At 40.4% G+C, this 25,561-nt stretch overlaps 1 protein-coding gene across 4 annotated transcripts in view; it reads left to right on the top strand.

The window, feature by feature from the left end:
* Positions 1–21,401, top strand: part of LOC101920929 (SET-binding protein) — a 271,629-nt gene extending 250,228 nt beyond the window's left edge. For 3 of the 4 annotated variants that reach the window (XM_055792952.1, XM_055792953.1, XM_055792954.1), the window contains 2 exons: positions 10,111–10,278; positions 15,851–21,401. In XM_055792952.1, coding sequence (XP_055648927.1) covers positions 10,111–10,278; positions 15,851–16,407 — 725 coding nt within the window. In that variant the 3' untranslated portion in view covers positions 16,408–21,401. The remainder of the gene's footprint in view (positions 1–10,110; positions 10,279–15,850) is intronic. The other variant, XM_055792956.1, reaches the window with a different exon arrangement.
* Positions 21,402–25,561: the final 4,160 nt, after the last annotated feature.

Raw genomic sequence — 25,561 nt, forward strand, 5'->3', positions numbered from 1 at the left:
TAATGCTAAGTAACTGTTAAACTTCTTTGCTGCTGAGGCTAATTGGCAATAACACTTCTGATCTTACCTATGCATCTGTTTAAATAGATTTCAGTTTTCATATTGCAGTCAATTGCTGTGGTTTTCAGAATGAAAGGTGAAAAAATATCCCATATCTATTGATCTGAAATACAGAAAAGGAGAGAGAAGAAGAATGATATATACACTCCCAGTGTGCATTATTTTTCATCTCTGGTGCTGATAAAGCAAGCACTCATTTTGGTGATAAATCAGCATTAAAGTGGGATGAATGGACTCAGATATTAAAAAAAAGCCAGCACGAGACCTTCTAAAAATAAAAACTCCCCACAGTCTCCTAGACTGCAGGGTATATGGGGATTTCTATTAAGTGCTGAGATTTTACTTCAAATGCATGTCATACTTGGAGAATTTCTCATTGTATGAACTGGGGCATAGCTTATTACAGATAAAGAAGAAAAATGAAATGACTAGGCTGCCCAGTAGGGAGAACACTTAGAAGTCAGCAGTCTTGGATGCTCTTATCAGCTCTGTGACTTTCAGCCCATCCTCATCCCACCGGTCCCCAAGTGCCTACCACCATGGCTTAGCTACCTTCGCTTGCAGCTACAGTGAGCAGAAATGTGTGGACCCCTCTAGGGACCGGTTCAGATATTACTGGACTAAATTGGATGGTGGAGGTGCCCACCTGGTTCTCATGTTTTCCTTTTCTGTGATAGATGAGTGCAAAATCCCTGGTACTGTTTATTTTTCTAACACAGGCATCACATGACTACTTAAATTGGTGTAATGCAAATATAACGTTTTGGTTAGAAAGAAAAAAAATATCAGCTGAATTTATGCATCATACATATATTGTCTTTTGCTGAATGTGTACAGAGGGAGAACAAAGCCTTGCCGTTTCTGGAGGAACACTGTGCTTTTTTTTCTCAGTGGAGGTCTCTTAGCCGAACTTGTTCAGCAAGATTTTTGCTAATTATTTTGCTAACTTCTCCTAGATTTCATCACTTTTTGTGCACTGGATGTGCCTGAAAAATGACTCCATCATTACATCAGCCCAGTCCTTGTGCCTCATCCATCCTCCCCCCACTAGCAACTTGACTCTTCTCCCTATGCTTCATGCCAGCACACTCCTACCAAAGCTGTCAGTGTCCCATTTAATCTGTGATAAATACGAACTGCTCCCAACTCCATTTGCCTAGGGGATATCAGCTCTATCTGCCACATTTAAAAATTATCATCCCTGTTGTTAAGAAAAACAACTCAAAACACCACCCTTGATTTTTTTCATCACTTACGGACTGAAATTTCCCCGTCTGTCTTTTCTCAGCTGTGTTCTCAAGAAAGAAATCCTATCTTCTGTTTCCTCCCTCCCCAGTGAGCATATCCTCATCCACTTTGACAGCACATCTCAGTGTGACTACTCATCTCTAGGTAGTTCCTTGCTCCTAGCTGCAGGTCTTTATTTCTGCCACTCAGCATACCTAATGGCTTTTTATGCCTCAAAAAAGAGCCCTTTAGCTCACTTCCACCTAGCCATCTTCCCTCAAACATTTAATTCCACTTCTAAGATTTTATTTTTTCTCCTTCCTCCCCTGTAAGAGAATTTAGTTCTTCATCACAGTGTATTAAATGATTAATTTGCTGAGACATTTAATGGCAAATTTCAGTTCTCCAACACCATCAGTCTCTGTCTGTCTCTCTTGATTCTGTCAGTCTCCAACAACTGTAAATTGTAACTTTCTGCCCAGCTAAAAACTTCAGGATCTGGGCAGGAAAACCCTTTGGCTCTGAACCCATTAGAAAGCCCCTTTAGCTTAAATCCATGCTCACAAGGCCTGGGATCCTGGAGCCTTTGACTGCATTAGTCTTCTGAACCCTCAAGTTTTTTCTCATTAAATTTATTGATTGCTGTCACCCACATATAACTAACGTGTTGTTCTACTTTGATCCAATTTCTACTGGGTATCCTCATTTCACATGTTCATCACTTCCTGGCATGACAAAATTTTGTGGTTTCTTCCATGACATATTCAGATGCCTGTCCTACTCTGAAGGGCTGGGGGCCAGGGAAGGCCATGCAGCAGGCTGGAGGATGTGAGACAGGAGCACACATGTAGCCCCCTTGGGTTACTGTTCCATACTGCCCTGGAATACGAACTGCGTCCATCAGCTCCAATAAATTTTCATCTTTGAGTACATGAAGGACTGAGCTTCCAGACACAGATCACCTCATCTCCCATGGCTGAGGCTGCATGTCCTTTATTCCTCAGTCTCCTGACTCAGGACCCCTCTGTTTTCATGCCAGCAATATGCAGAGGAAGAGGGAAAGGAATGAGATGGAGGAGCCATGATTCTTCCTGTACCGGTACAGGAAAAAGCAATCCCAAAGCAAAGCCAACAGGCAAAGCTCAAGACTCCATCTCCTAGGAAGTCTAATTCTCTGCCAATACAGGCTTGAAGCAGGTGGGAGATTGGCCCTTTGGAATTTCAAATTACAGCTCAGCATCCTCTTAGCTGGAGGGGCAAAGGGGATTAAAAACTTATCCTGGTGATGAGCAAAATAATGGCTCCTTACCCTTTCCTCCTTGGGTTTAGTTCGCTCATCAGTAACGTCAACAATTCTTGTTTTCAACCATTGCACATCACTGTAGGCTGTAGATTCCTGCAGCTGGTCGCTCCATGCCGGGACCCACCTCCCGAAAGTGGAAGGGGGTCTGAAGCCTCTACAGCCAATGCCACGGCTGCAGAGAGCACCAGCAGCTGCCCTGCTTGCCTCAGTAACACCTCATGAAGCTTCAGGTATGCAGCAGTTGCCACCGCGCTCCCTGCCAGGAAACACAATTATCTTCCCAAAGAAGCCAAGAGGAAGGCTTGCACCACGTTTCTTGAACTCAGGCGGAGATTCACCCAAGTAGAAAGGAATGGCAAGATGCATTTAACCTCATTAGTTTCAGTAGGGCTGACTTTGTGCAATCCATCAGTGTACGTATACATTAGGGGAACTAAACTATTTCCACATCTCATTTACATAATGGATGGGATGTGAAATGAGTCCTATGGAAGAGAAGCGCCCTGGAGGCACTAAAGTTTATCACAATATGTAAGTTCTTTTAGATCATTGCATTAAATTTCCACTAACAAGATAACAAATTAATTGTCTGTATTACTGTACTAACCCAAAGCAGATAAAGTGTATGATTTCAGCAGAGGAAGGCAGCTGTTTAAGACAGCTTGGTGGTTATAGGAGGAGGCAGAAGAGATTAGTATGTCTCCCAGCATTTACGTGCCATGATGCCAGCCCTCCTCCTGCCCCTTTAAGAAATCTGGCTCTTATCTAATCTGATGTTGGACTTAGGCTTTATTAGTGAAGTGAGGGAGAATGAGTAAATCAACTGTATCAGACAAGCCTCAGGACATCTGGAAATTGATCATTCTGCAGAAATAAGCACTCTGTGTTTATTAGCTGGGAGTTCATCACTATCGCTTCTCTTTATCCAATTCCTAAGAGATTTCAAAGCTATCATCATAGCATTAGCTCTTCTGACTGTGCTACTGCAGATAAAGATCAGAAGATCTATCTAATGATGGCTTTCTCAGTCTCCCTTTCTTTCTCCAAAACTATCCTGATTTAAGAAGAAAAAAAAAAGAAAAAAAAAAAGAAAAAGAAGCGGGAAGATAACTGGAATGAAATAAAGCAGTTTCCACCATGTCTTAACTTTTTGCCTGTTGGCAATGAAATCAATTTTAATTTTTATTTTTATTTTTTATTCTACAAGAACTGGGTTTTATTCAGGGGGACACATCCTGCAGAATATAAAATCCCTCCTAGAAGAGGTGGAATTTGAAGTTTCTAATGTGGTAGTGGAAAAGGGAGGAAGATAAAAGGACCTAAAGCCATAAAGCAGTGCTGTACATTGAAAGTACAGTTATTTTTAAATGATAATACACATCAAATAGAAGCCAAGGGAATGAGTTCCATAAGTTAGAAAAGTAATAATATTACTTTAAGAAGAATAATTCCTTTCCTTAACTACATTTATCACATAGAAATTCAATTCTCCCTTCTGGAATGTGATGCAATGCCAAACTTTTGACTGATTTATTTAAAATCAGCCTTAAGAAAATATTCACCCAGATACAAGGTTTCTTCTGGTTCTTTATTCAAGACAGAGGAGTTATCAAAATGCAAATACTATGACTAACTTAATGTTTAGATGTGCATTCCTGTACAGCTGCATTGCGTAGCTATATTATGCAAAGATACTGGGAGAAAAATCGTCTGTATGAGTTTTCCAATAACAATGGTCAGATGCATAAACAATTTAAGCACAGCTGTGGTTTTCCAGAAATCTGTGGGGAGGATGAAATCCAGTGCAATGAACTCTAAAAAAAAAATCTTCCCCAGCAGAAGCTTCACTGATATTGATTTTTATCAGCTGATTTTCTCTGGTTTCCAATAGCAAATTAACATTTATTATCTCTTTTGAACTGGCACTTAGAGTTCCAGCCTGGGTGTGTGTTGTGCTAGATTGTGCAAATTGAAGTAGTAAAGGTGGATGTTGTCCAAGAACCCTTCCATATAAGTACAAGATGACAGAAAACAGATGAATGCAATAAGCAGAGTGAGCATGATTTAACAGTAAAGCAAGGATAGCTAATTAATCCGTTTGTACAGAGCCTAGCACAATTCAGCTAGACCACATTACTTGTGACATAAGTACTTATGAACAACAATAGTGACTAGGCATTTTAAATTAATGTATTAATTATCAGTCAGAGCTCATAAGTTGCTTAGCCAGTGAACGAAGAATGCCATAAATCTTTAAGAAAAAGGCCAGTTTCACATCAGTATTGTGTTCCCTGATACAGGCTTTCTGCCACTCTGCCCTGAACTAGAATGGTGCTTCTCCTGATTCACCTTTTACTTGTGATCATTATGATTCCTTATTTTAATCATTCCATTACTGTTTTAGATTATTGATAATCTCCTTCATGTCTGCCCTTGCTTTTGAAGTTGTCCTTTCCCTTTGCCCTTTCTCATTAAAGAAATAATGATTGATTTCCTCCCTGCCTTGCTGCCCGTTGCTCACTTGCATACGCACATAGGACTCAGAAAAATTAAGGTATGGGTCTTTTGTGGGATGGAGCAGGGTCTAATTTGGAGGATATGTGCAAATATCAACAGACCAGTGTGATAAATAAGGTCTAAATCAGACCACCACTATACATCACCTTGTTCTCTCTCTCTGGAGCAGTGGCAAAGGATAAAATACAGTGGAATCATGGATGTGTGTGTGTGAATTTTAAACTCTGACCCCGCTGTGATAGAGTTGCAGATGATTTAATTTCACATGATTCAAAGATGGGTTGAACTGGGGGGGTTCTCTTACATAAAGCCTTCTGAACAGAGTGCCCCAAATGGGAAGAAAAAGTCCACACAAGGTGATGATACCACAGTAGCAGGTCCAACCACTCCAGGGGTAGACCTCCCACTCCTGCAGCGTGATCACACACTGTGAGTAAATCGCTGCACCTCTGTGGGTTTCCAGCAGTGCCTCCGAGTCTCTGTTTGCCCTTTGGTATCTGTGAAAGAAACCTGATGGCTCTTCCTGATTGGCTGCTCCAGATCCATAAATTACTTCTGGTCCTCAATTTAGATGAGAATTTCAGTGAGGTGAGTGATATAGGCTGAAGAAACCAAGTGCCTAAAACAAAAGACAGATGGCTGAACCCATGATTCACTAGCAATAAGCTGCAATTGGGCCACGTAGACTTTGAAGTAATTCATTACATTTGTATCTCTTCTGTAGGGGGAGGATTTTCCTCAGTGATTTGTATGACCTTGCTAAACCCAGATAGGTGGTAATTGAGAAACAACTACTTCAGAAGAAACAGAATAAAAATATTGAAAATATTGACTCACCCCAAAGGCAGTAAGCAGCACTTTGGTCTTTGACCTTTAAGCATCCTAGGGTAGTCAATAACCTGGCTGTTAGATGCTGTGCCTGCCACTGATTTTGATTTGGGAGTAGTTTAACCTTGAACCAAGATCCAAGTAACCACAGCAACAGGCCTCTCCATCCAAGGAGTAGGAATCCATAAATCAAGGTCCCTAATGCAAACGCTGTGTGCAGGTAGAGATTTGAGAGGATAAGTGGTTTGTGAGGGATTACCTTTGAAAAAATGAATGACTGTCCCTTGATATTTTGAAGCACAGCTTCACAGAGACTTTTTTTATCAATAGAGGTCAACAGGTTACAGCTGCATGTTTTCATACAGCTCTTTATATAGGCCCTTCAGTTTAATTAGAATCAGATGTTGAATTTATGAGGTTGTTAGCATTATTATGTACCATATACACATGCATATATGCGCATGTATATTGATACATACACCCACATATGCACATTTATCGTGCACAAACTACATTCATGAATTAATAATATTAAGGCTCAAACTTGAGAACTATGGAGTGGTGAAACCTCAGTTTTGCATGTGCACAGTTCTATAGTGCTGTGATCCCATAGGCATAACTACCTAGTCAAATATCCCAGCTATTCTAGGGGATGCTGCTTTATTCAATATATAACGCTCACCTAATGAACAGCTATTTGGTAGCTGGATTTTCCTCTCATTATTCGGCATGTGACATGTCTCATTTATTCCACATTTCTAAGCCTTGGTATGAATAGATGAATGTTTTATGAATATTGATAATTTTATTTTTGCAGCACTGCTCTTGAGATGAGGGGTATATTATTGTTCTCATTTGCAATAGAGAAGCTGAGCAGAGAGAGGCTGAAGTTGAATGGATAGAATTTGAGATGCTTAATATTGGATTTGAGGCTCTGGAAGGAAATGTGGTCTAACAGGCAGACTCCTCTGCATATCTCCACCAAGCAAGCCATGACCAGTAATACTGTCTCGCTCTTGACTATTCCTGCACTCAGACCCATTCTCCTCCATTAAGTCCACAGGTTGATATCAGGTCACAGGTTCATCAGGACTCCTATCACAGAGTGGCTCATTCTGTAGCCCTGTCTTTCAGACGCCACAGTTCATCTGTGCCTGAATCTGCTGGAGATTTCTTCCACAGTTTCTGAGACAATCCATAGGTCTCTTGATTTTTCTCTTTTCACGCACAAGGAACAAAGGTAGGGACTATTCATAGCAGATCCAAGCTGCAAATACAAGGGAATGTTGGTTGGCATTTGCAGACGCTGAGCACAGACAACAGACACAGAAGTTTGTGCAGCAGTTTCTGGCTCTGCTTTGAGATCTTGATCTTCTGGAAAAAGACTGAGGAGAAAGTTGAGATACTTAATGCCTTCTTTTCCTCAGACTTTAATAATAAGACAGTTGTTCCAAGGTACCCAGCCCCTTGAGCTGGAAGACAGGGAACAGAATAAAGTCCTCAGAATCCAAGGGGAAATGGTCATAGACTCATAGAATCATAACATCATTTAGGTTGGAAAATACCTTTCAGGTCATCAAGTCCAACCATTAACTCAGGACTACCAAGCCCACCACTAGATCATGTCCCTGAGCACCACATCTACGTGTTTTTTAAGCACTTCCATGGATGGCGACTCCACTACTTCCCTGGGCAGCCTGGTCCAATGCTTGACAACCCTTTATATTTAACATGTTAATTCATGACTAGGGCAAGGGTAGAACACACCCTCAAAAAAATCTGGAGAAGGTGCAAAACTGGGAGCAGTGATTGATATGCAGGCAGGTCATGCTGCCATCCAGAGGGACTTCAACAGGCTGGAGAAACGGACTGACTGAAATCTCATGAAGTTCAACATGGGCAAGTGCAAAATCCTGAACCTGGGGAGGAATAACCCCATGTACCAGTACCAACTGGGGCTAACCAGCTGAAAAGCAGCTTAGCAGAAAGGGCCCTGGGAGCCATGGTGGACACCAAGGTGACCATGATCCAGCAATGTGCCCTTGCAGCAAAGGCAGCAAACAGCTTCCTGGGCTGCATTAGGAGAAAAATTGCTAGCATATCAAGGGAGGTGATCCTTCTCCTTTATTCAGAACCAGTGAGGCCACATCTGGAACATTGTGTCCTGTTCTGGGCTCCTCAGCACAATAAAGACATGTACATATGGAAGAGTCCAACAAAAGGCCACAAAGATGATTAAGGATCTGGAGCACCTGTCCTATGAGGAAAGAATGTGAGAGCTAGAACTGTTCAGCCTGGAGAAGAGAAGGCTCAGGGGAACCTTATCTATGCATACAAGCGTCTAATGGGGAAGAGGAAAGAAGATGGAGCCAGACTTTCCTCAGTGGTGCCCAGTGACAGGACAAGAAGCAGTGGGCACAAACCAAAACACAGGTGGTTATATCTGAACAATGTTTTTTTTACTGAGGATGAACAGACTGCCCAGAGAGATTGTGGAGTCTCCCTCCTTGAGGATATTCCAAACCTACCAGGCATGGCCCAGGGTAACCTTCTCTAGCTGACTCTGCTTAAGCAGGGTGAGGTAGACGAGATTATCTCAAAAGTAGCCTTCCAACCTCAGGTGCTCTGTGATCTTTTGGAATGTTTATGTAAATTAATAGCCAAGATCTGATGCATTTTATCTGAGGCCCATGTGCAGGCTGAGATTTGAAAAGAGAAGGAATTTATGAAGGATTACCTTTGAAAAATGAATGGCTGTGCAGGGTACGTTGAAGCCCAGCACCACAGACACCGGGAGAGGTTTTCATAAGTTGGCAAAGACCCAACACAAAGTCCTTACCCTAGAAGACTTTTGCTCTGGTCACACAAGAGCTGGGCAACTAGATATTTATGAAGCAGCAACTGCTAGGAGTTTTCTAAAATGGGAAAAAAAAAAAACCTCCCAGTCTTATTGTAAAAAGTGACTGAGGCATTTCAGCTGCCTTTCTGCTTGATAAATTTATATGCTTACAGATATATACACACACACACAAACTTGCACAAATATTACATAGAAATAGGTGGATACATGGCGCAGCACTCCCCAAACAATCAAGCTGCAACAAGGTCTTTTACCATCTCACACCATCATACTCTTCATACAGTCACTCTGCTGCCTTTTCTTCATCTTACCTCATCCAGAACCCAGTCTCACTTCTCTTGCTGCTTCTTCCTCGGCTGCTCTCTCTTCATTGGCTCTCAATCACTTAACAGAACCAGCCACAGCTGCACCTTATTTACATCGGCCAACCCACTGCCCCTGAAGCCAATCCACAGTTGTATTTTATCAATGCTAATTAACCCAGCTTCATTCCTCTACAGACAGTCAGCTGCATTAGGCAGATATACATAAATTTTCAATCCCAGCAGTTTTAATTTGACACATTTGCAAGCAAAATAAAATGGTTTCAAACCATAAGAAAGTTTAAGAAACATTGTTAAGGGGGGAATTTACCAGCCTTGAGTGTATAGCTGTTATTTTCCTGGACTATTTGACCTCTTCCGTATATTTCTACTACTCATTTATACTGCACCGTAATCCCTAGGTAGAAAAATGTATGACAGAGTGCTCTTTTTCTTTTTAAAACTCCCATCTCTTTGATGAGCTGTAAGGTAAATTTTCATTTTTAGGAAGTGAATTCTTAAAAAATATGTATAAACATAACATGCTTCAGACAGAGAATCACATATTGAGGCTGTTCCTGTTGCTTGCTCCTTACTCAGATGAAACACCCACTGAGTCAGGTCATTATAGAACTATGTAAGTATGTGTGGAGAATAAATTACCCAGGGAATGATTAATACACAATCCCGCTCAATATAGATACGAAACATGTCAGTCTTTATAAATGTATCAGAGGGTGTGTTTGCTTGGAGAAGAAAAAGTAGTAATGTGGAATTACTATGTTGGTTTCCTATTATTTATAGAGATCAGTGATGGTACATCCTTAAGCAAAATTATCAAAAACAAATAACAATGGTGGTCTTGCTAGCATCAAGACCATATAACAGGCACATACACAGGGAAATATGGAAATATATTGGCACAGCAGGACAGCAACTGATTACTCTTTTCCAGGTATTCCCCAGCCATGTTACTTCATCAATATTCATCCAAAATTTGTTTCCTTCCCCAGGAATTGCAGGTCCCCACTTAAAAGCAGACCAGACTTCCCTTCATGGTAAAATGGAAAGTTCTGCCTGTAATATGATGACCAGAAGGAAACCAGCAGCTGTTGATGGTGTTGCAATGCCAACTCCAGTATTATCTCTCCTACCTTCATCATCAGCAACATCTGAAGCAGGTGATGTTGTTTCCCTTAACCCCCTCTGTTTCTTCCCCATCTTCTTCCTTCTGGCACTGCGCTGAACAATATGTGCTTGTACTGCTCTTCCTGATTGGACAAGTAGCTGCAAATATGCATATCTAATGTGATAATCAGGCTGTAATTTTTCTAACACTTTCTTATCATGATCGTATCTTGGCATATCAGATGTATTTTATTCACATACCACTACTTGTGCAATAATGAGGACACAAGTAGCACCAGCCTGTATGGTCTAGCAGGGGACTCTGAAGCAAGGCTCTTGGGTTCCTTTCTCAGCCCTGTTGTTCATTTATTTGATAGCTCCCACCCCTGTAGTATGAACATGCTGAATACACAGTAAATAGCTAAGGAGCAGCTGAGATTTCTTTCTGCATACTTCAGTGATTTTAGCATAATATTCTGTCTTGCAAATGCGAAATTGTCTGGGGCAATGAACAGTGATTTAAAATACGTCAGAATAGCATGTTTTTCAATCAACTTAAATTTTGTGCTTCTATTTTGAATCAGATCAGAGATGTGATAGCTTTATACAGTCAGAAATTGAGCCAAGTCATTCAGGCATCATCACGCCTTTTCTTGGGCATGGATAGAGAAGTTAATCTTGCATTGTGTCTTAATTTCTAGTGAATGGGGAACCCACAGTACATTACCCTACATGCAGCCATTAGGAGTTTCATAGTCTTTTCAAACCTTTGATTACACATTCACAGAAAATGTATTTGTGTCACTGAGTTATGGAATGATTACATATTTAATTATTCAATTAAAAGTGCTGTTTCAGTGCGCTCCTTTTGATTTTCCTCTCATTTCCCAAATAAATACTGAAAACAAGGATTCCATGCTGTAAAGTAACCTCTTTACAGATAAATTTTTACATTAAAAAATCAAGATTCTGTGTTTAGTCTTTAATACTTTCCTATATATAAAATAAGGACAGATTTTTAATGCAATGGAGAATGAAAGCACACAAATATTTTATGATCAGTTTCAAGATGAAAGTGTATGCTTGACTGCTTAGTTTATTCTTTCCATTTTCAGAAGTCTAATTAAATTGTTGGTTTATCTGTAGGCCAGATGTTGAAAAAATTTAGTTGAAAACTGAAACTGTGTTAATGGGAAAACAGGACAGTGCTACGGGTTTCCTGTAATTAATAGGGAGCTCTTTGAAAATTCCTCCATTCAAATCAAGTCGGCAAACCGAGCCCAGCTGTTGAGCAGTCTTCTCTGTGCCATGTTCTTGCAGGTGGCCTCAGGCAACTCCAAAGGGATGGAGAATGACAGGCAGCAAGAAGGATTTTAGTGCTGCAGACATAACAAAGCCATTCAAACTAAAATTAGGGGACCAATGGAGAACTTCCAAGAGGTCTGATCTACCTGGGCTCACCTCCTTGTTCAACACTGCCATGCTGGAGTGGGTCCTCCAGCCTGCTCTAAGCTACCCTTGGAAATGTGTATTTTTGGTAGAGATTTCTCTCTTGCCTCAGCAAGCTATTTCCAGCATCATATCAATCCTGTGTGACTTCCTGGAGCGGCCTGTGGCCGTTTCAATTTGTCTTTGTCTGTGAGACAGAGCCTCACTGCATTCACGTACCCCAGGGAGGGCAGAAACCCCAGGCCTCTGTGTGCCTTATTTTAAACGTGTAAAGCTGTATTTTAAGATTAATGTAGGTTATTGCTTATTTGGGGCAACTAGGTGAGGTTGTTTGGGAAAAGGATGAAGGAAAAGTACAAGCACCTGTGCTGCATCGAGTATTTCTAGTTTCTCTTCACTTTGGGCTGGATTTTGCCAAATAGCTTCAGGCCTTTACGGAGGCAGCATGTGGCCGTGCAGTTTGGGGAGGTGTAGGGAGATAACTGCCCAGGCTAGAAAGTGTCCCCCCACGCCTCTCCAGCACCTAGAGGTTGCCACCATGGTGTATCATCTCTGCAGAAGCATATTCCCTTTTTCACATGCCTGCATGCAGACATAGTGTTACTATTCAATACCTCCTCTTCAACCCCTTCTAGATGAACTCCACCGGATAGAGCAAGATAAAAGTCTTCCTCCCAAAGCAAGGTTTTCACATGCAAACAGTAAAGTATGTGCAGGAAGAGAACAACAAAGCTTAAAAAACAATGCAGCCCAACTTGGGTCCAGGGTTGGGCAGGGTCTGTCTGGAGAAAATGGAAAAGATTAGTACTTAGCTTTGGTTTTCAGCAGAGCAGTATATCACATGGCAATATAGGAAAATATTTTATATCAAAGTTTTCTCACCAAGAGCTTCCAGATGAGTTGATAACACCTAATGGCTCTCACTTCAATAGTGGTTTATTTTGGCAGATCTCCCTGATATTTTGTCATATGCACACCTCATCAAATCTTCCCCCTGCAGACCTATCAGACTCTTTTCCACATAGTCTCTCTACACCAAATGTAGAATCAGATGTCCCTGACTCTTAATAGTCAAAATAATATTTGGTTTCCTAATATCTCATTATAAAAAGCCTGGCCTGAAAGCATATTACTTATTCAGTACATGCATTCTGACTATTGGCAGACTGTGTAACACAACTCGAATCCTTTCTAGAGCTTGCAAGTTCAGAGGCTTGCTAGGAAGAAAAGCAAAAGCATTATTAGTAGCTTCTAACAAGCTTCCTGAGAAAGTCATAAACACCCCAAAGCATTTATGAAAGAAAAATTACTACAGTAAACCAGCACAGAAGGTTGGGGTTTTTTTTCTGAATGAGAAAATGAGTTTCAGTCCAAAAGGAAACGGACTGTCAGCTTGCAGAGTTTTAGGAGGGCAAAAAAGTATCTCAGCAATGTGAAGGAAGACACTGAGAGTGGTGTTTAGCTTATAGATTTATGTATAGTTGTAGATATCTCCCCATAACTGTCTGCATATCCGTTCATTTTGGAGAACTAGGCAGTTTGGCAGAAAGCAGATCCTGCCTTTGCTCCACTCAGACAACTGTCTACTCACCATCAGGCTCCAACCAGGACACTTAGCCTGGGTGACTTGGACCACTTGCGTGCCTAAGACACCCACTGGAATTGGCAGGATGAACAGGAGACCTGCACCTTCCTTATCTAGTATCAGGGTGTCAGAAAGATGTCCATGGCCACCTTAAATTACATAGAGTTCTCATTTTAGAAACAGAGGTCATCCTCTACTGATCATCTAGACCAGATCTCCACTGATTGTTATGGGGTGGTAACACTAAGCTGCAGAAACAACTGACTACAGATAAATCTCAGTACAGACATAAAATCTTTGCAGATAGTTTACTAATGCTTCATTTCAAATTAATTTCCTGTCCTTTGGCTTTCTTTCCAATGAAAGTTGAGAGTAATGCCAAATCTCCTGATTTCACCATGAACCTTGCAATTTTTCCTGTATTTCTGCTAAATTTCCCATCTTCGAGATTTCCATCATCAACTGCAAAATTTCAGCTTTACTTTCTGGGAAAATAATCGCATCTTGAATATGGGAATTTTAAAAAAATATCTTGGAAATGTTCCCTGACAATAACAATAAAAAGGAAAAGGTGGACAGTGAAGATGAAGAGTGTGCCAAATACTTGATTTCTTAAGTCTTCTTACCAGAAACTACCCTTAGGATCTGGGAGGGACTCAGAGGAGTCAGATGCTTAGGGCTGGAAGTATTGGGAGTCATGTCATGAGATATGTCAATCACCAGTGAGGCCAGATGAGACTAATCATTTTGTGTGACAGGGATTTAACCTTTTTTTGATCAGATGATTTAGAAATATGTTCACTGCCACTTGCCCTTAGGGATCCTGCCACCACACTTTTTAGGGGTAACCTACTTGAGAGGAATTTTGTGCAACTAATAAGCTTCTCCTGAGTAACTTGGATATATTAATTTCCTTTCTCTTTTTCTTTGCTACCAAAATGACTGTATACCTCTTTTCTTTTGTCCTCTGTGAATCACAAACTGCAAGTGGGTTTTATTTTTCTTTTTGGTGTGGGGAGTGGGTTACATATGGAAAATTTATTTTGTTTTGTAATTAATGAAAACCAGACTTTGGGAAGTTGGCCATCCAGGTCTTTATTTATAAGAGAGCATATGTCTGTGTTTTGTTTATGACTCACTCCTACTTCTTGCATTGTAACTTGGGCTTGTTTACTCAAGCTCTTTGCTGAATCCAAGAAACATGGTGGTACAAGAGCCAATAATTTATTTTCTCCAAGAGGGGAGGCCAGTGAGTGTATGCTGAATCTGTCAGAACCTATAGTGAACAGGAGGAGATTCTACCACTTGATGGCTCCTGGTTATCTACAGAAAATGCTACAATAGCAACTTTATTGAAACTACCACTAGAAGATTAGCCTGTTAGCCATGAAGGGAGTGATAACCCCCAAATGAACCTTTCTTGAAATCTTGGCTGCTCTGGAAACTTCAAGGATTTCAAACCCAAATGCCTGCTTGACAGTCAGGTGTAAATTAAGTTTGCGAGTAGATGTGGGCTGAGATTAATTTAGTGGGATGTTTTATTCTTTACTGAAAAGAAATTCTGAATTCCATAATTTTGTTTCCAGCAGCACAGAACAGATATGTTAGGAGTGAAAGAGAGTACCAGTTATTGCAACAGCAGAATTTATACATTCTGTTTCCCTCACAAAGGGACAGTTACTTTTAATCTGTGTGCAAATCCTGAACTCTGAACAGATGTCACATTCAGTAAAGGACAATGAGACAATTTAAGAAAAACAAGCAAGGTCTCATGTCCTAAGCAAAGGACCAGGAGCCAAGAAATGCTAGGTACTCTTTCCAGCTCTGACAATGACTCACAACGTGACCTTGGAAAGAGACTTAACTACTTTGGACTTCATTCAGATCTAAAGTAAGTGATCTGAACCAGGGGTAAGCTTACTTCGGAAGCCATTAAAGTCAATTATATGACTGAGTAGTTTCAGCTATCATCTGTGGAGATGATAGTTAAAGAAACCCTGGCAGGGGACATGAATTTGCCACAGGTGAAGTGACCCACACAGCTTGTCTGTGCCCACTAGTTTCAGTAACAAACACTTTTCATACTAACTGGCATCCATGGCAAGAATCAAAGGCTGGGGTGAAGGCATCAGGAGTATATGTTTGGGGTATAGAAAGTTTAATACTTATGGTGGGCCAATATGACAGCTATGCTAAGCAGCCCTCCCTTCACTCCCACTAGAGGTTTAGAAATGAAAATGAAGCAAGCCCATGGTAAAATATTGCTGTAGAAAAGCTTTGTTGCTTTAGAAGAAGGGAAAGAGAGAAAACTCTGGAGACTGCTTTAATAGTCAAAGTTGTCTTTTCATCTAGGACAGTAAAAAAGGAAGTAACAGCAATTCTTCTAGGACTGTAATAAATAATCCTATAATATTTTTTTTAAATTATTTTCTATGCAGAGTCCTTTCTTACAGCCATCACTTCTTCAGTAGTCATCTTCAGCCTACTGGGCTTGAAAGCATCTAATCTTCATGATACTGAAAGCAGGCAAAGCAGAGTTTCCATTCACTGTCATTTGACTTATCCCTGTTTCTCTCCTTGTCTCCCAACAGCCAGCTCACCACTGAAAAAAAGGTTCAAGCGCCGTGAAATTGAAGCAATCCAGTGTGAGGTGCGCAAGATGTGCAACTACACCAAGATCCTGTCCACAAAGAAGAACCTGGATCATGTGAATAAGATCCTGAAAGCCAAGCGGCTGCAGAGACAATCAAAGACAGGCAATAACTTCGTCAAGAAGCGGAGGGGGCGTCCTCGGAAGCAACCCCTTTCCTTTGATGAAGACTCCAGAGACCAAATGCCCGTTCTGGAAAAATGCATTGACCTTCCCAGCAAAAGAGGTCAGAGACCGACACTCAACCCTTTGATATTGGAGCAAGCAGCCACTCAAGATACAATCATGGCCACCATTGAGGCCGTCATACACATGGCTCGAGAGACACCACCCCCGCCACCTCCTCTCCCTCCCCCCCCACCTCCGCCCCCTCTCCCTCCTCCCCGGATGCCACGGATTGGGAAAAGGAAAAGCAAGTCCCTACAGGAGGAAGAGGAGGATATGAAAGTGAAGCGGCACCGGAAAGGCAGAGGGAGTGAAAGCGAAGGCCTTCCCTAAGGCTGGCGCACCTTGTTGGATGTCAGGTGCCAGTGGTGGGGCACGCCAGGACTGAGGGACGGGAGGCACACAGTCTGCTTCGCCTCTGCAGCAGCACCAGACTCACCCATCCCTTTGGTTACCAGAACCCATCACAGAGAGCTGTGCCAGCCGGAGTCCCCATCTTCCTGTTCATCACTTTGGCCCCAGCCCCCCCCAGGAAAGAGGGGGAAAGGGTGTGGGAAAGGTGGGGGCTAAGGGGAGCGGGGGGTGTGTGTCGAAGTTGGGGAGAGTGTCTACTTTGCAGAGTTTCCAAAACTAATCAGCATCTCAGCATTGCTGTTCTTGTACTGTACCCGGAGGCAGGAGGTCATCCTCACAGAGAGCTGAACATCATCACTAGGGCTGCATGCTCGACTCTGATTCTGTTTGGCGGGCCAGGTGAAACTAAGAGTAACCATACCATAGTAGAAATCACTGTAAAAAAGAAAACAAAAAAAAGAAACAAAAAAACCCAACAAAAAATAGTTTCATTTTCTCAACTGTGATCTTGGTTATAATCTGTTTGGATTTTTTTTTCCAGTTTTATATACCTACCAGGCTTTGGGGCAACATAACCCAAAATGCCTGACTCCTGCTAGAACTATATATTTCTTTCTCATTTACTTGTCTAGTTACAACTAGCTGCAATATAGGCAACAGAAAAGTAGAGCCTTACACACACGCACACTCATTCTGAGTGCTATCCCAAGGAACAATGGAATATCACAGCATTTAAAATAAGGTGTACATGGATATTCAGTTACGATAGCACGTTTCTATGAAGCAACTTGGCATTTTCAATGAAATGTCAAAAAGGGGTCATCCATCAACCAAGTTGTTTTAATGCTCGGTACAAGAGTAGAGAACAGCAAGACACTTCTGGGGAATAGAGTTATAGTAAACATGGACAAAATCATCAAAAAAAGAATATAAAAAATATAAAAGAAAAAAAAATAGGACAGAAAAAATAGAGTAAAAAGACAGGACCCAAACCTACCAGTTCTTACCACCTGCACTTGCCAGTGAAATTGATGGGAAACGCAGGATCTGAATAATTTGCATTGGGTAGCAATGCCTTGATATCTTTTAAAGAAAACAGATTAAGTAGATTGTTTTAAAAAAAATAGAGAGCAAAACCCTATGGAAAATAGGTTCTTTCTTGGAAATTATATCTTAAAATAGAAAAGGAATAAGTGTTCTTATTTGAAAATAAAATAAAAATGTTCAAAGGGTATCACCACTGCAATTGTATTAATGCCACTTTGGATATGTTCTCCAAGTTGTGGTTGCCTTAATAAACTAAAAAAAAATAATAATTTTTTTTTCTTGTACATAATGTAACTATAAAGCTCTCAGTCTGCGTGGATGCAAACTGTGTAACAAATCGTCTCTTTAAATGGTCAGTTTGAACTGTACATTTCTCATTCGAGTTGTACATTAGCCATTGATTTAACTTGGGTAAAATACCCAAGCTCCATTTCCACAGCTCAGTTAAAATGTTTAACTAAAACAAAGACTGAACATGAAACTGTTCCATTGCAGTAACAACGCTTTTAAAAAAGAAGTCCGTTGTTGAAATTTGGAAATAAGTACTTTCAACTTTCTTTCATTTCTTTTTAAAGTCCTTCCCTACTCTCAACACCTGGCATGGCAAGATGGATATTAAAATGGGAGGGGGAGGGAAAATTCCAGCAAGGGAGCAGGGACTGGAATTATTTAAAGATTCACAAGCCAACTGCTATTCCCTTTTTTGAGAAATCTTTGAACTGGCTTATTTCCAAGGAAACTTCAAATAGCATGACACTAAAAAAAAACCAAACCAACCAACAAACCCAACAAAAAAATTTCCCCGCAAAAAATATTGTGTTTCTATTATGTTATTTATTTACAAAAATCATATCAAGACTATGGTGTTAAAGGGACACTGTAAACATACAGCTCATTATTTTTAGAGACTGATTTTTCTTCTGTGATAGCACCTTAGTTTATTAAAACTGAATGCATTTGGGGTTTGGATTGGGTTGGGAGGCTGGGAGAGGGGATTTATTTTTTTTGTTTTAAAGGCTGGAACAAATCTTGAGATCCTATCTTCTTAAAACTGATAGGGATCACAGAATTTTGTTTCCAATTTGTTTCACATCATTCATCATACTCATTTGCGCTTTTTGCTTTCCAATTAATGCAGCTTAGAAATAAACTGGCCGGTCGCTCGTTCTCTTGCAACCAATTATGCTTTTCAGTTCTCTTGAATTAGTACAGTGTTATCGACCAAAGTTGTCGGCCTGCAGAAAAAAATGCTTAAGCTTCCTTCAGCTCCTCCCTTCTTCCTTCAAAAGCATTGGACTGAGGTTTAGTTGATTTAGAAATCTCTTGTTTTTTCCATCTCTCCCTTTGGCATGAAAGTAGGTGACAGTGTCGCTTAAAACATAGGAAAAACTCTAAGTTTGGTATTACAGGTAGCCCGTAAGATGAAACTAAGCCAAACACCTTATCCTTTATCTTCCGTGTTCCCTCTTTTAGCACTGAAGGACATCTCAATGTGTAGTGAGTGGAGCAAAGGTCTGAAAGGACCAAATTCTGTCATTGAATGCCCATCAAGCTTCTAGAGGTGTCAGGCCTTACAGAGCGCTGATAAAGGCTGGATTTGGACTGGACAATGCACTGGGATGCAACAACTCCCCCAGGGTAGGATCACTGAATGACTGCTGCCTCCCATGCTCCCAAGCTTCTGGAAAAAAAATGCTTTTACCCTTCCAAAAATACTATCCAAAATGCTGCTGGAGGCACAGTGCTTAAGGAGAGTGTCCGCTGAGAGGGTACAGCCCCATATACCCTTCACTGAACAAAAAAATAAAGACGTCCTTTTGGTCCTAGAGAAACTAAGTTCAAGACTTGGTAGCTGCAAGCTGTCAGCATAGGATGGGCTCTATCCTGACGCCCAAGGACTGGTTTTTATGGCATGAAGGTGCTGGTAGAGCGTGATGCAGCGGTATAGCCTTGGTGGTTTGTCCAAACAACAGCCCAGTGCAGCCAGTCCTGGCTGGTAGGAAAATTAGCTTGTTAATTAGTATGAAAGCAGGCTGAAAATACTGTTAGATGCCACTCAGAATTTGTATTTTTTTGTTGCATAGTCTATAAAGATGATAAGCAGGTTGCTAACAGAATAATATAAGGCGATGTACTACATGCAGATCATAAAGGATTTAGTTTTAGGGCTTAAGGCTAAAATCCCACTCCTGCAGTTTATTACCCAACAATATTCCAGTAATGAGCTTTTTGATTATTTTTTTTTCCCCTACCACTAGGAAGATTTACTGAGGAACTCTAAATTCTCTCCACACATTTCAAGAACTGTATAAAACTGGGGTGAAAGCCCTTTTGCTTATTAAGACCAAAAAGACCTTTCAAACACCTCCGCTGTGTCACAGATTAACACACATCTTAGCATGCTTCAATAAAAACACAAAACAAAATCATGTGGCTCTGAGCCATATGAAATGAGGCCACGGGTTTGCATCCCCTCCGTGGGTCTTGTATTCCTTAACCCAGCGTAAAACCGGGAATAGGGACAAATGTGTGGGGAGAGAAAAAAACCAAACCAAACCAACCAACCACTTCTGTCTCCAAGAGCTTCATACTGCCAGTTTCTTGAGATCCTTCAAAATTAAATTTTCTGTGAAGCACCTTGCATGTTTTTGGGCAACTGTCAAAAAAAAAAAAGAAAATAAAAAATAAAGTAAGTGATAATAGTCATCTGCTACTAGGGTATCCTACAGCATGGCCCATGACTCTCCACTTGACAGCAATGCTTTGGACCATTCGTATAGAATATTCTGTTTGTGTTGTTACATTTTTTGGGTAACATCTGTTGCAATGAGGTGCTGGTTTGTCACTGGGGCTTCTGAGCACTACAGCAATATGAGAAATAAACAGGAATAGTTGTTCCGTACACAAAGATTTCCCCAACTCTTATTTTCACAGGCCCTGATTCAGGACTGCACTTAAACACATTTAAGTAGCATCCTGAAGAGTAAAAAGAACAACAACAACAACAACAAAAAGACAAGAAAAATAATTTTAAAAAAACCCAACAAAACCAGGATGGTTTTTTGAATTAAGATAAGAAACATCATGCCCTTGCAATGCCTCTTCCTTCCGTATCATCCAAAAACTGGGGTGCAGCAGTTCTGAGATAATAAGAAGCACATTTCAACAAAGGACACATATCTGAGATCTCCTTAAGATGCCTGCCTAGGTTGTATAAAACACTATGTAGAAAAAAAAGAAAAAGAAAAAAAAAGTAAAAACATGAAAAGAGCTGCCAATTGGACAACATGGGGAAGCAGTTCAATCCCATTTTGGTTTGTTTTCTTTTTCTTTTTCTTTATTTTTTTAAGCTATTTCTTAAGTAATAAATGCACATGAAGTGTTAAATATGTATATACTGTATTTCAAAAAAAATTTAAAAAATCAAACAAATGGGGCACAAGTTTGTTCTATAAGTCGTGCTGGCTAATTTTTAGTTTGTATTCATAAGTGGTTTTTAAAAGCCTTTTTTAAAGTGTAATTTGCATGTTCTACTTTGATTGTATGCAAACATATTTTAGAGAAAAAAATTGTATTTGTATTTTATTGACTATAGAGGCAAGAAAAAAACTTGTACATTGAAATGTTCTTTTTGTAACAGTTTTTATTCATGAAGCATTTTTGTACATTTAAAATTGGATATGGAATTGATGTTCTTTGAGGCTTAGATACATCTGGCATGCTTTAATGTCATGCTCCTTCATGATCTTAGATGTTGGTTTTTAAACATTTTTTTCTAAAACAAAGCTCAGTCTTTTTGCTACCAAATCAGGTTAGCACAGCATAGAGCACTTAACTAAAAAAAAAAAAAAAAAAAGAAAAAAAAAAAAGAAAAAGGTTATTCCTATTCATATGTTATTCATTGTGTGAAATTAAAGGAATTCAATTCAGTCTGACATGAGTTGTGAATTCTTTTGTCTTATTTTCCATCTGTTTCCCATCACTAAGGAGTTTAACAGCTTTTGGGATACTAATACCATGCATTCACAAGCCTTCTTTATGGTAATGGAGAAAAACATGCTTGGGTTCTGTTCTTCTTTTTTTCTTTTTCTTTTTCTTTTTCTTTTTCTTTTTCTTTTTCTTTTTCTTTTTCTTTTTCTTTTTCTTTTTCTTTTTCTTTTTCTTTTTCTTTTTCTTTTTCTTTTTCTTTTTTTTTTTCTTTTTCTTTTTCTTTTTCTTTTTCTTTTTCTTTTTCTTTTTCTTTTTCTTTTTCTTTTTTTTTTCTTTTTCTTTTTCTTTTTCTTTTTCTTTTTCTTTTTCTTTTTCTTTTTCTTTTTCTTTTTTTTCTTTTTCTTTTTCTTTTTCTTTTTCTTTTTCTTTTTCTTTTTCTTTTTCTTTTTCTTTTTCTTTTTTATTATTTTTCCCAGAATATCCTTAAAAGTTAAAAATGGACTGTGCCATGGGCCCTGTAGACAGAAGGGGGATTCGCACTTGGAGGCTGTGCGTATCACCAAACGAACAGAAACATCTCTGGACCCAGCTGTGTCCTCAGGCACCAGTATGGTAGTACTCACCACCCAGGTGGGATTTCAACTCCTGAAGCAGATGGAGCATCCCTCTCCAGATCCCTGCAGAGAAGGGAGTCCCAGGGGCTGGGTTGTGGACAAGGGGGTGATGGGAGCCAACCTTCTCCGCACTGAGCATCGCAGATGAAGGGATGGAGGCCAAGTGGTATTTTCCATTCTGTGAAACCTCATGCTGTGACTATGGGACCGGGAGCTGGTTGTAGCATGGTTTTAAGTTTCTTTTCCATGTGATCAGCTGCCTTTGTAGAGTCAGCCTCAACATCCACAAGTTCCTCTGCAGCAACATCAGATTTCATGGTTTTCTCCTCCTCAGAGAGGATCCACCACCCTCCCCAATGACTTAGCAACCTGAAGCTAGAAATTAAAGCTTGTTTCCTGGAGAAGGCAGCAATGCTTAGGCAGGACAGCTGACTTAGTGTCCTCTCATGTTCTTCCCTCCTGAAGCTTTGCTGGATGGGTTGGCTTGGTAGGACCAAGTCATCCAACTGCAAGGATTACCCCTCTGACTGCTGTTATCACAGCTATTGCTTTACGTCACTGTAGTAGAGCTGCTCCAAAGATGTCAAATGTGAAGATTTGGGTTTTTTTCTTTCTAACACATGCATAGCCCCAGCTTTTGACAACAGTTTGCAAAAGCACTGACATCTTTGCTCACTGGTTTTATCGGGGTCTGTGATGTATAAGCCACTGGTCTCCAACTTTAACCACATTTTTGTAAAAGGTCTGCGATCAGACTCCCTTGAAAGTGTCTGTGAGCTGACAAGTTTCCTGCTGCAGATTATCAGGACTGATTTCCCCTCCCATCAGCTCTTTCTTGAGATTTGCCTCCCACCACCACTGAACTCTGCTGTACTTTCATGGTGTCACCTTGCAGGCATGATGGAGCAATGCTGGTAGAGCTGAGGAGCAAGAGCTGGGGATGTTGGGTTTCTGTCACTGGAGGGGGACAAGGCATGAGGGACTCCATCTGTGAGGTCTTCATGCTTTCTTGCCTCTGATCTCTTTGCTTTTCCACCAGACTGCTGACATCATGTACAGGGTCAGAGCACCATATTCCTCACCAGTCTCCTCCTGGGCAGGGAGGAGTCTTTGATCAGCACCCCGATCTGCTTTCTCAGGGTAAAGTCAGGCTCTTTCTAGGATCTCTCTGCAACTATTCCACCCCGGCATCTACTCCAGCACTGCTGCTATGGGTTAAACCACTTCTGAGAAAAACCTTTGAATGTCTTAGAAACAAAGTTTAGGAAATTCACAGTCTCTGGTAGGTTGTAACTTCTTTTAGGTACTCTTTGTTTAATGGAATATTGTTCTCATGTCTCATTTTCCATGAGTTCAGTGTTTTCCAAATTTCCTTAGAATACTTTCATTATTAATCTCTGTCCTGACATAATTGAAAATATTGAAAACACCAAGCATATTGGAAACAACTGTCATCAGAAATAGTGTTCTTTTCTTATTATCCTCCTTTTTTTCTGAGCATTCCTTGCTCATAGTAGTGAAGCTCCGTTCAAACCTTCTTTGGTCATCCTCCATATTATTGGAGTTTGAACTTAGGAGGGAATTTTACACTCCACCCTCAAGGTATGGATAAGGAGATGAGTACTATCCCTTGGGTCCAAGTATGATCTTAATTCACTTTTGATAGTGGAGGTTGTTTGTGTCCCCCAGGATAAGGTGGCTGACCACAGTGACTTTAACTCATCCCCACCTGGCAGAGACAAGCTTCAACCTTAGCCTCACTCTCCCTCACTGTACCGTTTCCCACTGGACTCCGGAGCTATCTCATACATTGAATTTATTTTGTGTCAAGGAAAGTTTAATTGGTGGAGATGCCTGCAGCTTGTATGCAAGTTGTGTGAGCTAATGACAGTGTTGTTTGCTATTCGGTAACACAAAGCATGCACATAATTTTAAGACAATTCTACTGTTATTAAGTAGAAAATTTTTCCAGTGACTTTGAGGGTGACAGGACCCTACTCAAAGCCCTTCAGTCCATTTGCCCTGGCAAGTTCTAGAAAGCAAAAGGAAGCATAGAAGTCAACCAAAAAATATGTTTGGCTTTTTATGGGTAATTAATGAACCATATCACTAGTGCACTAACATAGAGGTTTCAAAGCTAATAGAAAGTATAGAAATCACAGTGAAGTGTGGCATTTTGAACGATCTATGCATTTTTTACTGTGAACTGCTAGAATTACTGGTGTGAAAGCACCACAGGAGTTTTAAGAGGAGTGTAACAGAATGTTAGTGCAGTCATAATTTATTTCATTATGACAATTAACTTTCTTTATAACAGAGAGCAAGACCCACTGGTTCACATTCTCAGCTTATGCAGATCTGCACTATCAGTTTCAAATGTGTTAAAACAGTTTGCAAGAGCAGAAGATCTGTTTTTCATTTTCCTTATGGAAACTATTCATCCCAAAGGGGCTTTGGAGTGTCGCTGGTAATATGATATAATACAGACAAATTTGTTGCCTGTAAGAACTGTCATATTTAGAATACAGATCTTTGTTAAAAATCAAATGTTTGGAAAACCTGTTTAGCAACACTGGTAGCCAGGTCACCATGGTTTTGTAAGAGTTGTGGTGGAAAGAAGAGGGTAAAAGAAGTGGGAAAAAGATGAGATATAGTTTTCTATGTATCATGAAGATATTTAAGTATTAATATCTATTTCTTCCCATGACTCTGTTACGCTTCAAAAAAAATCTCAAAAAATTATCCAGGTCCTAGGTATGATGGAGTACATCAGCCCTGCATAAATCAGGCATATAGGAAGCCCCATGTTTTTTCTGCAGTGCTTGACATACAGTAGCTTGTATGGCATCTGTTTTGCTGGTGGAATTTATCCCCTTCTGGATCTCCCCCAGTCAGTGATGCAAAGCACAGAACAGGGACCTCATCATCCCTCTGTCCTTTTCCAGGTCACCTGCTCCAGAAAAGGGGAAAAATCGCAGGTATAATTTTTTGACTGGCCTCAAACATCTTTGAGAAAGGCATGAGAAATTTTTCCGTCTCCATTCTATTCCCATACACACTCATATCTGGCAGTTCTTAAACTGTCCCACAAATGTTATTGGTAAATAATGTTCCAATTGCATCAATAGAAATTTTTTCATTGACTCAAAAGGAACAAAATTCCCTGCTACATCTCCCTGATTTAGCATGCCACAATAGTATTTGTGGACTCAAATAGCTCTTAGTGTCTTCTGCTTGCCTGGCCTGATATTCTGTTTATATACTCAAAGGACAAGCATATCAAGCAGAAAATTAGTTAAAAAGGGCAAACTGAAAGCCTCTGCAAGGTAAAGGCAAGGAAGAGAGCCCAGGAAGAGCATCTGCGGGTGAGCATTTTCAGATCATGGCAGGAACACAATGAGAAAAAGGATGAAGAGTGATATCTGAAGGAAGCAAATGATGGCAGAGCTGTAATGAAGATAATGACAAAGGAGGGCACTGTTTAGTTTTCCAGAAGACAGAAAAAAATAATAAAGCAGCACACTTGGAGGGGAAGCGATGAG

This window comes from Falco peregrinus, chromosome W, assembly GCF_023634155.1.
Source record: "Falco peregrinus isolate bFalPer1 chromosome W, bFalPer1.pri, whole genome shotgun sequence".
Lineage (NCBI taxonomy): Eukaryota > Metazoa > Chordata > Aves > Falconiformes > Falconidae > Falco > Falco peregrinus.